Raw genomic sequence first — 18,181 nt, forward strand, 5'->3', positions numbered from 1 at the left:
AAGAATATCTCAAGGCAATACAAAATTCATTAAGTAATCATGACTCAATTAAAAACACTAGTAAAACAAGAAGAAGCATATCTCTTACCATCAAATAATTGTGTTGTTTTTTTGCAGATGATATCTACAAAAGTGGAGACCAGTACTTTGGGCTGTTTTTCAAGCATGGGTATGTACGACAGAGGACGTAAAATTACAACATATTTGATCAACGTTGTATATGAAACAATCATTTAATGCTGACAAGAAACACTTTTTGACATCCTTAAAATCAGTTTTTGCTGTGTCATTTGTTGCTTTGGGGTTTACTTCTGTGGCAAAGGCTGCATAATGTGAGAACTGACTGTGTTTTTGGACCTCAGGTTTGTTAAAAAGTACTAAAGGACATGTTCTTCATGAAGGCTGAAATGTGACACAAAAGTTACATCAATTACATAACACCAGGAACAATACAGTTTTCACCCCTCCTTAGCACGACTCATGGTGGGCTTTTGTGGTGATCTGTATTCTGTTGTTTGTCGTGCACCTTCTGTTGTACGTTGTCAAGATTGACTTCTGTAACACTATAGAGTCCACATTTATTGTCCAAAACTTCATGAAATTTGGTAAGAACATTTTGTCTTTGCTGCGTTTGAAACTGTGTCGTGTCGTCCAAGTTGAAAAACAATACACAATATCAAATTAGAAAAAACTTGTGAACACTAAAAGTCATATCTTTTGTCTAATCGTCATGAAACTGGCCCAGAACATTTGTTTAATGATAGCTTGGCTGAATTTGAAAATGGCTTCAGCCTGTTAATAACATGGCCACTAGGGCCTTATATTGCGGAATTGAATCCTTGTCAAAATTCTAGATGTCAATTTTTGTGTCAAAACATCATGATACTTGACCAGAACGTAAGCAAAAGTCCATTATATCCAGGGCATTGAAAATTATGTTCTCAAGGGGGTGATACGTATTTGATTATTTGGCCATACTTTGTCAACACTCTAGAAGTCACATTTTTATGTCCTCCTTCGAAGAAGAGGGGGTATATTGTTTTGCACATGTCGGTCGGTCGGTTCGTCCACCAGATGGTTTCCGGATGATAATTCAAGAACTCTTAGGCCTAGGATCATGAAACTTCATAGGTACATTGATCATGACTGGCAGATGACCCCTATTGATTTTCAGGTAACTAGGTCAAAGGTCAAGGTCACCGTGACTAAAAACAGTAAAATTCTTTCCGGATGATAACTCAAGAATGCTTACGCCTAGGATCATGAAACTTCATAGGAACATTGATCATGACTGGCAGATGACCCCTATTGATTTTCAGGTCACTAGGTCAAAGGTCAAGGTCACAGTGACTCGAAACAGTAAAATGGTTTCAGGATGATAACTCAAGAACGCTTACACCTAGGATCATGAAACTTCATAGGTACATTGATAATGACTGGCAGATGACCCCTATTGATTTTCCGATCACTAGGTCAAAGGTCTAGGTCACAGTGACTCGAAATAGTAAAATAGTTTCCGGATGATAACTCAAGAATGCTTACGATAGGATCATGAAACTTCATAGGAACATTGATAATGACTGGCAGATAACCCCTATTAATATTCAGGTCACTAGGTCAAAGGTCAAGGTCACAGTGACTCGAAACAGTAAAATGGTTTCATGATAACTCAAGAATAATTAGGCCTATGATCATGAAACTTCATAGGTACATTGATCATGACTGGCAGATGACCCTTATTGATTTTCAGGTCACTAGGTCAAAGGTCAAGGTCACAGTGACAAAAAACGTATTCACACAATGGCTGCCACTACAATTGACGGCCCATATGGGGGGCATGCATGTTTTACAAACAGCCCTTGTTAATATAATGTTCATGAAACTTGCTTGAATCATTTGTTTTAATGATTTCTTGGCATATTGATTTAGGCATTACTATATCAATAGCCTTGGGCTTATACAGATTCCATTGAGCCCTTTTACTGGCATGAATCATTACTCAGTGTCTCTGTTAAGATCACAAGAACAGTCCCTGAGTGGGGATCGAATATGGTACCTACCAGTCACAAGGGGCACACCAGTGCTCAGTATCATGTACATTTTTAATTTTTGAACTCATTTCAGAAGATTAGATTTGAGATTCCACTCTGATGCGTATTGAGAACATCTGTAAGCGCAATGGCAATGAAATCTCAACAATAAATAAAGCTTATATTCCTCCTCAAAGTCAGAGTTAAGTAAGACTGAAACCTAACACAACCCTCCTGTTAATGCTAAATTTGACATGATGATTGAACTCATCTTTAAAATTTAAAAAACACTTTAAGTTGAGTCAGAACAGTGACTAAGTATGTTCATGATACTATTGATTCCCATATCCATATAATCATTCGGACTGTTCGTCCCCCATTATTGCAGATATGTATGTTCACTTGCAGGGCTGACCTCAACTCCTCAGCCGTCTGTGTGTTCAGCAAGGCACGGATAGAAGAGTCCTTCAATGGCAAGTTCAAGTACAAGGATGGTGATATGTGGGAGACAGTTCCTGACAATCTCAATCCTAACCCAAGACTTGATAATGTTAGTACTCATAATGTGCATAAATAAATATGTGTACCTTTGGATAAAGTTGAATTGTTTACAGTAAAATTTCCATTGTCATTGCATCAAATTCCTATATTGCTCAGCCCTTGATGTATTTCAAGTTCACGTTATTAAGTTATTAACCTATTTTGATAATATAGGTTAATTTTTTAGCGAGGCTGTTTTCGGAGAAAACCCGAGCTATTGTCATAGCCAGCCCGTCATCCGCCGTCCAACGTCCGCCGTCCGCTGTAGGCGTCGTGCTAAAACCTTAACATTGGCCATAACTTTTTAAATATTGAAGATAGCACCTTGATATTTGGCATGCATGTGTATCTCATGGAGCTGCACATTTTGAGTGGTAAAATTTCAAGGTGAACATCATCCTTTAAGGTCTAGGGTCGAAAAAACTAAGTCAAGGGAAGTTATAAGCTTTAAATGGACATAGTTATCTGACCTGCCCACATATATATTTTTATGCCCCCGGTAGGGTGGCATATAGCAGTTGAACTGTCCGTCAGTCAGTATGTCAGTGTGTCAGTATGTCAGTGTGTCAGTATGTCAGTATGTGTGTATGTGAGTCTGTCCGTCTATCCGAAAAAAACTTTAGCATTGGCCATAACTTTTTCACTATTGAAGATAGCACCTTGATATTTGGCATGCATGTGTATCTCATAGAGCTGAACATTTTGAGTGGTGAAAGGTGAAGGTCAAGGTCATCCTTCAAGGTCAAATGTCAAATATATGGCGTCAGTCCGTCCGAAAACTTTAACATTGGCCATAACTTGTTTATGCCCCCAGAACATAGGTTCTGGGGGCATATTAAAATCGCACCGTCCGTCAGTCAGTCAGTCAGTCAGTCAGTCAGTTAGTCCGTCCGGATAAGTTTCCGCTCAATAAGTCAAGCAATTGTAATCCGATCTTCACAAAACTTCATGAAAATGTGTAAGGCAATAACATCTGGTTTAAGTTCGATGATCGGCCAAATCGACCCAGACTGAGTTACGGCCCTTGAATCATCGTAAATTTGAGTTTTTCTCTTTCCGCTCAATAACTCGGGCAATTGTCATCAGATCTTCACCAAACTTCATGAAAATGTGTAAGGCAATAACATCTAGGTCAAGTTTGATCATCAGCCAATTTGACTAACACACGGCTGAGTTACGGTCCTTGAATCATCGTAAAAATGAATTTTTTTCTCATTTCCGCTCAATAACTCGAGCAAATTTCATAGGATCTTCACAAAACTTCATGAAAATGTGTAAGGCAATAACATCTGGGTTAAGTTCGATGATCGGCTAAATTGACCCAGACTGAGTTACGGCCCTTAAATCATCGTAAATTTGAGTTTTTCTCTTTCCGCTCAATAACTCGAGCAATTGTCATCATATCTTCATCAAACTTCATGAAAATGTGTAAGGCAATAATGTCTAGATCAAGTTTGATAATCAGCCAAATTGACCCAGACACTCTTCATTTACGGCCCTTGAATCATCGAACAATTGTTTTTTTTAGCTAACCTGATTGCTCAGGTGAGCTTTTGTGACCGGTCTTTGTCCGCCGTATGTCCGTCCGTCCGTCTGTGCGTCCGTCCGTCCGTCCGTAACGATTTGCTCGTAAACACTATAGAGGCCACATTTTTTGTCCCATCTTCATGAAACTTGGTCAGAAGCTTTGTCCCAATGAAATCTCGGCCAAGTTCGAAACTGGGTTGTGCCTGGTCAAAAACTAGGTCACTAGGTAAAAAAAACACCTTGTAAACACTGTAGAAGTCACATTTTATGCCCAAACATCATGTTACTTTGTCAAAATGTTTGTCTCAATGATATCTTGGTTGAGTTCAAAAGTGGTTCCGATCCGTTGAAAAACATGGCCGCCAGTGGGCGGGGCAGCTTTCCTTATTTGGCAATAGAGAAACCTTGTAAACACTTTAGAAGACACATTTTTTGCCCAATCATTATGAAAGTTGGTCAAAACATTGGTTTTAATGATATCTCGAGCGAGTTTGAAAATAGTCGGGATCGGTGAAAAAACATGGCCGCCAGTTGGCGGGGCATTTTTCTCTATATGTATAGTGAAAACATGTGAACACAGTAGAAGTCACATTTGTTGCCCAATTTTCATGAAATTTGCTCAGAACATTTGTTTCCTTGATACGAGAGTTGAGTTCAAAAATGGTTCCGGTCAATTAAATAGAATGGCTGCTGGGAGGGGGGCAGTTTTCTCATTATGCCCCCCCCTTTCGAAGAAGAGTGGGTAAATTGTTTTGCTCATGTCGGTCCGTCCGTCCACCAGATGGTTTCCGGATGATAACTCAAGAGGGCTTATGCCAAGGATCATGAAACTTCATAGGTACATTGTTCATGACTCGCAGATGACCCCTATTGATTTTCAGGTCACTAGGTCAAAGGTCAAGGTCATGATGACCCGAAATAGTAAAATGGTTTCCGGATGATAACTCAAGAACGCTTATGCCTAGGATCATGAAACTTCATAGATACATTGATCATGACTCGCAGATGACCCCTATTGATTTTCTGGTCACTAGGTCAAAGGTCAAGGTCACAGTGACCCAATGCAGTAAAATGGTTTCCGGATGATAACTCAAGAACGATTATGCCTAGGATCATGAAACTTCATAGATACATTGATCATGACTCGCAGATAACCCCTATTGATTTTCAGGTCACTAGGTAAAAGGTCAAGGTCACGATGACCCGAAATAGTAAAATGGTTTCCGGATGATAACTCAAGTACGCTTAGGCCTAAGATCATGAAACTTTATAGGTACATTGATCATGACTTGCAGATGACCCCTATTGATTTTCAGGTCACTAGGTCAAATGTCAAGGTCACGGTGACCCGAAATAGTTAAATGTTTTCCAGATGATAACTCAAGAACGCTTATGCCTAGGATCATGAAACTTCATAGGTACATTGATCACGACTCGCAGATGACTCCTATTGATTTTCAGGTCACTAGGTCAAAGGTCAAGGTCATGATGACCCGAAATAGTAAAATGGTTTCCGGATGATAATTCAAGAGCGCTTATGCCTAGGATCATGAAACTTCATAAATACATTGATCATGACTCGCAGATGACTCCTATTGATTTTCTGGTCACTAGGTCAAAGGTCAGGATCGCGATGACCCGAAATAGTAAAATGGTTTCCGGATGATAACTCAAGAACGCTTACGCCTAAGATCATGAAACTTCATAGGTACATTTATCATGACTCGCAGATGACCCCTATTGATTTTCAGGTCACTAGGTCAAAGGTCAAGGTCATGATGACCTGAAATAGTAAAATGGTTTCTGGATGATAACTCAAGGAGGCGTATGCCTAGGATCATGAAACTTCATAGGTACAATGATCATGACTCGCAGATGACCCCTATTGATTTTCAGGTCACTGGGTCAAAGGCCAAGGTCACCGTGACCTTAAATAGTAAAATGGTTTCTGGATGATAACTCAAGAACGCTTATGCCTAGGTTCATAAAACTTCATAGGTATATTGATCATGACTTGCAGATGACCCCTATTGATAATTAGGTCACTAGATCAAAGGTCAAGGTCATGATGACCTGAAATAGTAAAATGGTTTCTGGATGATTACTCAAGAAGGCGTATGCCTAGGATCATGAAACTTCATAGGTACAATGATCATGATTCGCAGATGACCCCTATTGATTTTCAGGTCACTAGGCCAAAAATCAAGGTCACCGCAACCTTAAATAGTAAATTGGTTTCTGGATGATAACTCAAGATCGCTCATGCCTAGGTTCATGAAACTTCATAGGTATATTGATCATGACTTGCAGATGACACCTATTGATTATCAGGTCACTAGATCAAAGGTCAAGGTCACTGTGCCAAAAAAACGTATTCACAAAATGGATGTCAAGGTCACGGTGACTCAACTTAGACAAATGGTTTCCGGATGATAACTCAAGAATGCTTACGCATAGGATCATGAAACTTCATAGGTACATTGATCATGACTCGCAGATGGAATAATGATGAAACTTGACCAGGATGTTTGTCTGGACAATATCAAGGTCAAGTTTGACATTTGGTAAAGATTGAATGAACCGACTTCTCTCAGGTGAGAGAACTAGGGCCATCTTGGCCCCATTGTCTCGTTTCTGCTGCATAACTCAAGCAAATCTTAGGATCTTCTCCAAACTTCATGAAAATGTGTAAGGCAATAATATCTAGGTCAAGTTCGATAATCGGCTAAATCGACCCAGACACTTCTGAGTTACGGCCCATGAATCATCGAAAAATTGCGTTTTTTCTCGTTCCCGCTCAATAACTCGAGCAAATGTCATAGGATCTTCGCCACACTTCATGAAAATGTGTAAGTTCATGACATTTAGGTCAAGTTCGATAATCAGCCAAATTGACCAAGACAATCCTGAGTTACGGCCCTTGAATGATCGAAAAATTGCGTTTTTTCTCGTTTCCGCTCAATAACTCGAGCAAATGTCATCGGATCTTCACCTAACTTCACAAAAATGTGTAAGAAAATAACATCTAGGTTAAGTTTGATAATCAGCCAAATTTACTCAGGCACTTCTGAGTTACGGCCCTTGAATCATAAAAAAATTACATTTCCGCTCGAAAAATGCTCAAAACTTCTATGTTGCTTCAGATGTAACCTTCATATTTGGTATGCATGTGTATTTGGACAAGGCTTTTCCATACGCACACTTATTTTGACCCCCTTGACCTTGAACTTAGGGTCCGCGTTTAGGTTTCGAAATCTGCGTTTAGCTTTCAAACAAGCGTTTTTCAGGGGCATACATGTATGTCTTCCGATGGAGACAGCTCTTGTTCAATATTGAAGATAGCAACTTGATATTTGGTATGCATGTTTATCACATGAAGCTGCACATTTTGACTGTTGGAAGGTCAAGGTCATCCTTCAAGGTCACAGGTCCAAATAAAAATTTCAAAGGGCGTTCTCATGAAGCTGCACATTTTGAGTGGTGGAAGTTCAAGGTCAAGGTCATCCTTCAATGTCAAGGTCATCCTTCAAGGTCAAGGTCATCCTTCAAGGTCAAAGGTCAAAAATATCAAAGCGGCGTTTTCATGAAGCTGCACATTTTTGAGTGGAAGAAGTTCAAGGTCAAGGTCATTTTTTCAAGGTCAAGTTCATCCTTCAAGGTCAAAGGTCAAAAAAATAATAATTTCAAAGCAGCGTTCTGATGAAGCTGCACATTTTGAATGGTGGAAGTTCAAGTTCACGGTCATCCTTCAATGTCAAAGGTCAAAATAAAAGTTTCAAAGCGGTGCAATAGGGGGCATTGTGTTTCTTACGAACACATCTCTTGTGGTTAAATAAATCCAAGCGGCGCAGTAGGCGGCATTGTGTTTCTGACAAACACATTGTGGTAAAAGTTCAAGGTCATCCTTTACGGTCTATGGTAAAAAATACAGATTTAAGGGAAGTAATAAGCTTTAAAAAGGGAGAAAATTATTCAATATTGAACATAGCCACTTTATATATTTGGAATGCATGTGTTTTTCATGGAGCTGCACATTTTGAGTGGTGAATCTACAGTCACGGTAGTGGCCTTTAATTATTTGCTACTAAAAATAGAGATTTGTTACAGACAATTATTTTCAGGGAAGTAATTTATATAATTATAAATCTCATATTATATATTTCCTTACCAAGAATTAAAGTTCGTTTCACAGTTACTGTACAGAGATTTATTATTTTGATTATTTATAACCCAAATGATTGATTTGTCAAAGTTTTTTTTAATGATATAATTATAATTTCTTTGATATTCATTACATACCTGTGGACTTATGTCCATAGATACATGATCAATTCTGGCTATGATCTCTTTTAAACTACAGGCCTTGGTTGTGAGTGATGTCTGACATGGTCATAATTGACTGTAAGACGCTCCCCCCTAGTTGGATTGGACAAAATTAAAGGGAAGTAATAACCTTTAAAGGGAGATGATTTCTATACCTGCCAAATGATAAATAGAAATGTTATTTCACTGCGGCGCAGTAGGGGGCATTGTGTTTCTGACAAACATATCTCTTGTTGGGTCACTAGGTCAATGGTCAAGGTCACTGTGACCTAAAAAATAAATTCTGACAAGCTTTCGCTACCGAGCGTGGCACCCGTTATGCGGTGCTGTTGTTTCATCATTTCTCTTCCTAAACCCTGTAAATCCTTGAATCCAATCTAATTCCACTTTCCACTTTCAGTTTACAGTGCATAACAGAAAGACAAACAGGCATATTTGAAAACTGCCTTTTCGGACTTTCAGTAAACGGAAATGTATATTCAATAACTGAGCGTTTTCCCACTTTCAGTGTACAGCCCACGACACTAATCCGCTCATATTTGAAAACCGTGTTTCGGAATATCAGCTAATGGACAAGAACGTGGATATGGAATACGAGGGCCCGATATTCTATAAGCGTGGTGTACAGTTCATGAAGATCGTTGTAGGACACGAGTTCAATAAAAGTAGAAACATCTATTTGGCTTCAGGTAATAGAGCCGCACAAGTTTTGAAAATGTTTAATGTATTTATATCCCCTAGCATACGGTGATTTGCTTTTAGGTTTATATGCCTGGCTGTATGTCCATACGTCCATTTGTCCTTACATGGTTAACCAAAATATTGAATAACTTTTATTATGCTGCCTACAAAGCTTTTATACTTGACTGAATGTTGTCTTTGAACACTTTAAACACACCCACACCACGTGACATTATTTTGACCTACTTTTGTACTGAAACTTATTGAGAAGAGCCAAAATCTTGCTCTAACATCCATAATGCCTCCAACAAATCTTTGATACTTGCATGGATGATGTCTTCACACTTGGGCTTAACTTAAACTAACTTAAAACTTAATTCTTTGATCCAACACTTAGGACACTGTGTGACCTCATTTAGACTTTGACATTGACCTAAATTGCGATTAACACATCGTTTGTTGAACGCAGCATCGTGTTTATATATTACCCTTGATGATATCCACACACAATTGTAGACACAGGAAACTTGATGTTAAGAACAAAGGCCATATAAACAAAATGGTAAAGGGTTATTTCTTAAATATTATGATTTTAGTCTTAAATGAACAGCTGGAATTAATTTTGTTTCTTTATGGTTGTATGCATGTTTGTTCACTAAGTTTTTTAACATGTCGTTTCAATTATAACAGATTAATTGCATGCTTGGTAGTTTAATAATAATTCATAAATTTATAAATCATTTGTGCAACATCTTAGGGTATCATGATTGTGTTTTAATTGCAAGATCTAACAAACATAATTAAGTCATGCAATTATGCCCAAAATGATAAAAGATGATGGAGTTTTGTTTGTTCGTTAATATCTGAGATAGACCATACAACTTTCTACACCTGTCAATTCATGAAATTGTGTAATTGCTTTGTTAATATCCCATAAACACTGTGAATTGTAATTTTTCTTGATTCATAACAAAAACATACCTTTAGTTGTTTCCGTTGTGAAAGTCAATCAGCTGTAATCAGACTGTTTCCAAAGAAGGTATCATTAATCTTGCTTAAACTTAGAAAGTGGCATAACTGTTTAACCACAATTTACTGTCTCTGATATGATATATGTTTAATGGTTTAATTTACAGATAAGGGAAGTGTGCACGACATTTTTATGAAGACGTTTACCAGCGGCAAGCCAAAATGTAAAGAAAATGCAGTGTACAGGCCTTTGAAGAAAGATGCTCCTATTTGGGACATGAAACTTGAGGTTTTCAAACTTGATCATGTTACTTATTAGCCTGGCTCTGGGAAAAAGCGGGCTTAATAAATGTGTGTAAAGTGTGGTCCCAGATTAGCCGGTGCATTTCACACAGTTTATTCAGGGATGACACTCTCTGCCTATACTGGACTTTTGCTAAAATGATCCTTCCTTTAAAGATAAAGAATTAGAAAACGCATCTAGTTACTCATTAGATATAAACGTTTTACAAGTAATACGAGGATCATGAAAGTTTTTTTTTTTGCTGATCTTATCTTAATTTGTATATTGATCCTGTTTAGTAACTTTTAACCTTAACTTTTAACCAATATTTGTCAAATATAGCAGTAATTTAAAAAAACTATATAATAATTTCAAAGATCACTTTTTAAAAAATTACCCTAGTGTAAGAACTTTACAATAAGTATGGTACATGTATAAGATGAATGAATTATCTGAATAAAGCCCATTATATAAGAATTCAGAAAGATGAAAATGAGCACAAACCTTTCAGGCCTTCATAGGTAAATGTTTCATCGGAGCTGTTTTAACCCTTTCCAACTTAGAATCAAAGTGAAACTGGCTATGTGCAAACAGCATAAAACAAGAACAGCCTTCGAGTTACTCGCAGTCTGTTCAGGTTTTATACTGTTTGCTGCTCATTAGTTTCCAATGTTTGGAGATGAAGCCTTATACACTTGAATATAGTAACAAAGGTCTTAAATTAAATATAACTTTCTAAGGGACTACACATGTGTGAAAATACATATCTAAGTGGTAAAGGGTTATAATAGCTAAAAATCCAAATTTACCAAAAAGCGAAGGTTACAGTGATCTCTATCCTCTTTTTTTTCTTCTCAAGAGTTCAACCCTGTACCTGGGCACTGATCATGAAGTGGTGAAATTCGACCTGACAAAAACCTGCTCCAAGATGGTTCAATGTGACGCCTGCGTGTATAACACACTGTGTGCATACTGCAACAACACTTGCGATGTCAGGTAGGGAGCTTCACATTTTACAGTATTCAGTGTTTGAAATTGTAGGCAAAACTTAGTCATACTACCTCAATGTTCAAGGTCATGCTTCAAGGTCAAATAGTTGTGCCATTGACTGTCCGCCAGGTATTTCCTATACCTATTGAAGGATTTTCATAAATCTTGGTTCAAATGATTTGGTCAATGAGATTCTGTGCAGAATGCATGGGTTCAATGTCAATGTCACAATATTACAGTTTTGAGTTTAAATGTAAATAATGTAATTGGGAATTGGTAAAGCAATGAAAAGCTTGTTATGTGGCATGGTCAAATTTCTTGTGTTTTTTTATGTGTTTTTTTATGACCCCACCCACTATAGTGGGGACATATTGTTTTTGCCCTGTCTGTTGGTCTGTACGTTGGTCTGTTGGTCTGTTTGCTCCAACTTTAACATTTGCAATAACTTTTTCAATATTCAAGATAGCAACTTGATATTTGGCATGCATCTGTATCTCATGGAGCTGCACATTTTCAGTGGTGAAAGGTCAAGGTCATCCTTCAAAGGTCAGAGGTCAAATATATGTGGCCAAAATCGCTCATTTTATTAATACTTTTGCAATATTGAAGATAGCAGCTTGATATTTGGCATGCATGTGTATCTCATGGAGCCGCATATTTTGAGTGGTGAAAGGTAAAGGGCAAGGTCATCCTTCAAGGTCAGAGGTCAAATATATGTGGCCAAAATCGCTCATTTAATGAATACTTTGGCAATATTGAAGATACCAACTTGATATTTGGCATGCATGTGTATCTCATGGAGCCACACATTTTGAGTGGTGAAAGGTCAAGGTCATCCTTCAAGGTCAAAGGTCAAACAAAAAAATTCAAAGCGGCGCAGAAGGGGACATAGTGTTTCTGACAGACACATTTTTAATATTGAAGATAGCAACTTGATATTTGGCATGCATGTGTATCTCATGAAGCTGCACATTTTGAGTGGTGGAAATTCAAGGTCAAGGTCATCCTTCAAGGTCAAATTTTTTTTTCAAAGCGGCGTTCTCATGAAGCTGCACTTATTTTAGTGGTGGAAGGTCAAGGTCATCCGTCAAGGTCAACCTTCAAGGTCAAAGGTCCAAAAAAAAATGTAAGCGGCGTTCTCATGAAGCTTCACATTTTGAGTGGTGGTAGTTCAAAGTCTAGGCCATCCTTCAAGGTCAAGGTCATCCTTCAAGGTCAAAGGTCCAAAAATAAAAATAAAAAATGTCAAAGCTGCGTTCTCATGAAGCTGCACATTTTGAGTGGTGGAAGTTCAAGGTCAAGGTCATCCTTCAAGGTCAAGGTCATCCTTCAAGGTCAAAGGTCAAAACAAATAAAAGCGGCGTTCTCGTGATGCTGCACATTTTGAGTGGTGGAAGTTCAAGGTCAAGGTCATCCTTCAAGGTCAAAGGTAAAAAAACAACTTTTTTTCAAAGCGGTGTTCTCATGAAGCCACACATTTTGAGTGGTGAAAGTTCAAGGTCAAGGTCATCCTTCAAGGTCAAAGGTTCACAAAAAAAATCAAAGCGGCGCAGAAGGGGACATAGTGTTTCGGACAAACACATTTCTTGTTTTCATGTTTAATTTTCATATAACTAATAATAACAGATATTCACCATCTAATTTGTCTCACAGTCAATATGTAGGTAACTGACAGAATATCTTGGTGCATTGTCTTAGGACCACCTTAGTTATCTATACCATCTAAAGTATTTTCATGAAACTGGACCCAAATGTTTTGTTCATTCTGACAATGGGTAGAAGACATAAAACAGTAACTTGAACTCCATGTCTGGTAACTCCTCAAGGTTGAATGTTTTATAACGTATTTCCCTGTCTATTCTTATCTTCCGTGCTCTTTAAATGATTTGCCTGAAACTTGCATTAATAATAATATACTTTGACAGTAAGTGAGCATAAGCCATGTGGCAGTCACCCCACTTAAACGTCAGGGTCACATGTTTTAATGTTAAAAGGAATACTGAGGCGAAAAGCTGTTGATCAGACTGACTTGTAAACATGACTTCATTTTTAACTACACGTATTTCAGATTATTTTATTGATTAATTTCTGTATGTGTTGGATGTTTCAGTTCATGTACAGGCACTGGTAATCTTAGAGCAGACCACAATGATGTGCATCAAACTCTCAGCTTAGTGGCAGTTCTTACAAATAAAACAATTATTAAAGGTAAAATTATTTTTTGCAAAAGTTATGTGATGGAATAAGGTATTAAAATTACATCATTTCAGGTGTGATCTGAAAAATAACAACAGGTTGTGGTCAAATCTTTAATCAACTCTTTTACATTTCCTTTTCTTATTTGCTACATACTTAATCGTGTTACTTAAACTTTTTCATATCAGTTTTGTTTTTAAACTAGTTGTACTATCACTCTAATTCCATGCAATTGATTACCAGTAGCTCCGATCTAAGCAATCAATAAAATGTGTTACAAACACTGTCATTGAAAATATAACACCTGTAAGAACTAAACAGTAAAAGAACAACGTCATTAATTAACCCCAATCTCTAAGAATTAATAATTGTTAATTACCCATAACAACCATCTTGATGAAACAAAAAAGAGTTTGTTAGGCTTAATGGGGGCCAATTTCCTGGGCCCGGTTGCTCAAAGCATCGTTAAGATAACATTACCGTTAAGCTTTACCTCTGTTAAGTACCCAAACGCAGCGTTATTTACTCAGCCGTTAACTTCATGCTGCTCAACAAGTTTTAACGCTAGCGTTAGTTAACGCAGCGTTCAGACTTTAACGTCCATGTTAAATCCCACAATCCATTCCAAAGTTCCACTTCCTGTTTCTGTTATCCATTTCCAAAATGGCATCAACATCAGACACATCTTCACGTGAATAAAAAAGAAAGAAAAGAAACGTTAACTTCAGCAGTTCAGAAATCTTAAAACTGGAAGAGCTTGTAAAGGATGAGAAAACTTTTTTAATACTAACAAATAAATTTTCCAACACTTTGAACAATAAAATAAAAAAAGATAAGTGGGCAAAAATAGCAGAAGAGATCTCTGCTCATGGAGTAGCATTAAGATCTGCAGAAGAATGCAGCAATAAGTGGCAAAACTTGAAGCGAGAAAGTAAGGCTGCAGTCACGAGTAAAAAATTAGAAAGGCGTAAAACTGGCGGAGGGACCCTGACAGCTGTGGCCGATGACCAGAAAGTTCGCAATGCCGAACTGTATAAAGTGTAGTAAAAGTAAGGTCACTTCCAACAGCCTTGCTGTTGAGCTAGCTTTTATAGCGACGCGGTAGAGTGTCTGCCTGATTTGAAACTGGGAGGTCCCGGGTTCGATCCCCAGTATGGTCGGGGATTTTTCTGGCTGGGTTACATTGGCGCCCAACGTAAAAAACCCACCAGGTGTGTCAGACGTCCCACAGATGTCATGGCAATAGGAAATTCGTGGGAGAATTTCAGAATTGGAGGGGGTGTATGTAGCAGGGTTCGGTATAAGGAGAACTTATCTTATACTGCCTTGCTATATGGGCTAGCTCTTTAGCGACGTGGTTCAAGTGTCTGACTACCACTCTGGAGGTGGTAGGTTCAATCCCCGGCCTGAGCTCAGTATTTTCACATTAAAAGATTCGGCATCTTTTAATGGGATTCCTGGAGGAATGGACAGCGATTTAGCTTGTTTGTGTTTAAAATAATTAGTTTTTCATTAAAAGCAACAAATAATAGCAAGTAATATTTCTGTAAACCATGAACTGTCAACAGGCGTCTGCTTTGATAAACAGCTATTTATAGTAACAGAGATTTTCCCAATTGCCATACATTATTTAATCCAATAATCATTCTATTTTTATCCACGTGACATCTCAAAATGCATAAGAAAATTAAGGAATCATTATTAAACAATAACACTCACCAATTCATATGGAATCATGTCCATAAGTATCCAATTTATCACATTAACCCTGTTAAAACACATGCTTTTCCGCCATTTATGGGTACAGTATTTTCTTAGTCTCTTCTGTTGTGGGCTATATAAGTTACACACAATACTGATGTTGTTTGTTTACAGATGGTCGTCACTTTCTCTCCAACATGCCAGTTGCGTCGGCTGAGGGATCCCCAAATCAACAAAAATCAACAGAGCAGTTAAGGTATATGAAATAATGTTTCTACGATAATATAATAGTAACACAAGTACAACTATCAATGGTGCAAAGTATATATATTAAATTTATATATTTATATATAAAGCTACTATCTCCAAAACGTCTACTACAATAAATCAATACATATTTCTTCTATTATTAATTGTAATTTGTACCAATAAAATTACTATTAGTAGTTACTGTCAATTCTAGCATTTACTTATACTAATATAATTGACTACTACTAGTAGTTTTGACTAAACTCTTATAGTTAATGCTACTAAAAGAAGTTACTAATATAATGGCTAGTTACTGAAGTAGTCATCGTCGCTGCAATACAAACCACACCAATACTACTATCAAAAATACTATTATAATTTGTGATAATTATATTATGTACTATTTAATGATCAAATGCTGTTAAGAAAACTGTATTTAAAATATATGTAACTACATATACTTCATCATACAAGTTGCTAGTGTTTATTGCATATATAATTATTTTTACTTCAGTGAGTGTTGTAATAAAGAGCCTGTTAACAAACAAAAGAAGTTCGAAACCAAGTCAGATGAACTTCATTACTGGCTAATACAATATTTCAAGGGGGAGGTGGAAAAACAGGAACGGGAGGTAAGAATGTGATAACAATGTGACATTATGTATTCTATATTATTATTCACATATCATACCTACATAAATAAAATAAATTCATCAAGACTAATTATTTGTATAAACAAAGGTATTAATTTATGACAATTTATTGACTCAGATATCAAATGACACAATAAGCAAAATACAACATATTAAAAATGATATGTACTCAGGTAATTAATGTAACACTTGAATTAAACGGAAATTTAAAAAACAAACATAAATAATAGTAAGTACAAACATGTAATAGCAATTTTTGTTTTTTAACATTTTTTCAATCGTAATAAAAAATAACATAAAAAAACAATTGCTTCCATATGATTAAGTTACATTTAAAGTATTATGCGCAAATAACAGTTATGGAAACCTGTTATCGAAAATTATGAATATTGTAATTTTTTTTAAATATGATTATATACAGAATACAATGTTTCTATATATCTCTTTTGAAAATCACAAACACTGACTTTTGTTTGTGTTGTACTTATCAACAACTAAAAAAATTTACTGTAATGAAAATGCATACAAAATTTAAAAAGATCTATTACGTTTCAGTTTTAAATACTTGTTAAGAATCAGTCTTTAAGTGTGCAATATATGTTTCAGAAACAACTACTTGATATAGAAATTCGCATGCTGCTTGCAGAGGAAAAGAGACGGGAACAGAAAGTTGTGGATGATTTCATCGATTGCACATTTTTCGAGGACTAATTGAAAACCATTTTTACTACATCTAAATTAGCACATGTATCAACTCTTTGACTGAAAATAATAGTTTTAAATTTGCTATTTTGCTTTATTGAATACAAAATTATTAACATTGATTATTTTAAATGTTGTTCATCAATAATTGTGTTAGATTATGCACTTTATAATTAATGTCCTTACATTAATTCGAGAAACATTTTTCTTAATTACGCGAAAAATCTGTTGACAATGTAATCGCGTATGTGAGTCACGCTTCCGTTTCCGTTCACAGCATGATTGAAGACTGCATCTGTATTGTCTTGATTTTCATCAGAATCAATGTCGGGTTCGTTTAGAGCGATTCAAATGTTGTATAGTATCACGCATGCTGTTGTTATCTTGCATACCTTTGCCGGCGACAATCTAACCTGCAAATATTGAAATAATATAACTGTTATAGGCATATTAAATATAAAAACCTTTAATGAATTCTAGCTTTAATTATGTAACGAGCATTCACTTATTTCTTCAGTATGAAAGTAACTGACTTACTTGAACATTGCATATGTATGATATTGTTTTTATCCCCCGCCATAGGCGGAGGGATATTGTTTTGTCGTTGTACATCCGTCCGTCTTCCTGTCCGTCCATCCAGTACTTTAGTGTCCGGAGCCATATCTTCGAAGTGATTTAGCGGATTTCATTAAAACTTTGTATGAGTATATAAATATATGAATAAGAGGATGACGCACGCCAAATGGCATTGTACACCATCTTATAATAACGGAGTTATGGCCCTTGGTATCTTGAAAAAATGTTTTTTGTTTACCATCCTTGGACGGTGTGTCGAGCGAAAGAATTAGGTCGATATCTCCAAGGTCAAGGTTACACTTTTAGTTCAAAGGTCAAAAATGGCAATAAATGATCTTGTCTGGGCCATAACTATGTCATTCATTGTGAGATTTTAAAATGAATCTGTACATTAATTTTGTTCACAGTCATTGGACAGCGTGTCATGTGAAAGAATTCAAAGGTCAAAATGGCTATAAATAATAATTCTTTATAATTGTCATAAATTACATTCTCTTGTTTTGTGAAGACAGCATGCAAAATAGTCTGTGTCAATGCTGCACGTGGGGGTATACGTCACGTCTGTGACAAAGCTCTAGTTTCCATTAACACATAAGCCATGAAACTTGACATACAGTTAAGTCCGGTAATCTTGCTTAGTCATCTGGCATGACCCTGGCCAACTGGCATTGACACTTGTAAATTTCCCTGTATGACAAAAATAACCTATACGTTAACACATGGACATCGTATTTGAAAATTAAAATGACAAATCAATGTAA

At 36.7% G+C, this 18,181-nt stretch overlaps 1 protein-coding gene across 1 annotated transcript in view; it reads left to right on the plus strand.

The window, feature by feature from the left end:
• The window catches only part of LOC127878312 (semaphorin-2A-like), a 55,210-nt gene extending 37,029 nt beyond the window's left edge, over nucleotides 1-18,181 (plus strand). The window contains exons 10-18 of the mRNA XM_052424834.1: nucleotides 118-169; nucleotides 2,439-2,580; nucleotides 8,929-9,109; nucleotides 10,238-10,359; nucleotides 11,213-11,349; nucleotides 13,454-13,551; nucleotides 15,415-15,496; nucleotides 16,004-16,121; nucleotides 16,749-18,181. Of these exons, the coding sequence (XP_052280794.1) occupies nucleotides 118-169; nucleotides 2,439-2,580; nucleotides 8,929-9,109; nucleotides 10,238-10,359; nucleotides 11,213-11,349; nucleotides 13,454-13,551; nucleotides 15,415-15,496; nucleotides 16,004-16,121; nucleotides 16,749-16,853 (1,037 nt within the window). The 3' untranslated portion in view covers nucleotides 16,854-18,181. The remainder of the gene's footprint in view (nucleotides 1-117; nucleotides 170-2,438; nucleotides 2,581-8,928; nucleotides 9,110-10,237; nucleotides 10,360-11,212; nucleotides 11,350-13,453; nucleotides 13,552-15,414; nucleotides 15,497-16,003; nucleotides 16,122-16,748) is intronic.

Source organism: Dreissena polymorpha, chromosome 4 (genome assembly GCF_020536995.1).
Source record: "Dreissena polymorpha isolate Duluth1 chromosome 4, UMN_Dpol_1.0, whole genome shotgun sequence".
NCBI classification, from domain to species: domain Eukaryota; kingdom Metazoa; phylum Mollusca; class Bivalvia; order Myida; family Dreissenidae; genus Dreissena; species Dreissena polymorpha.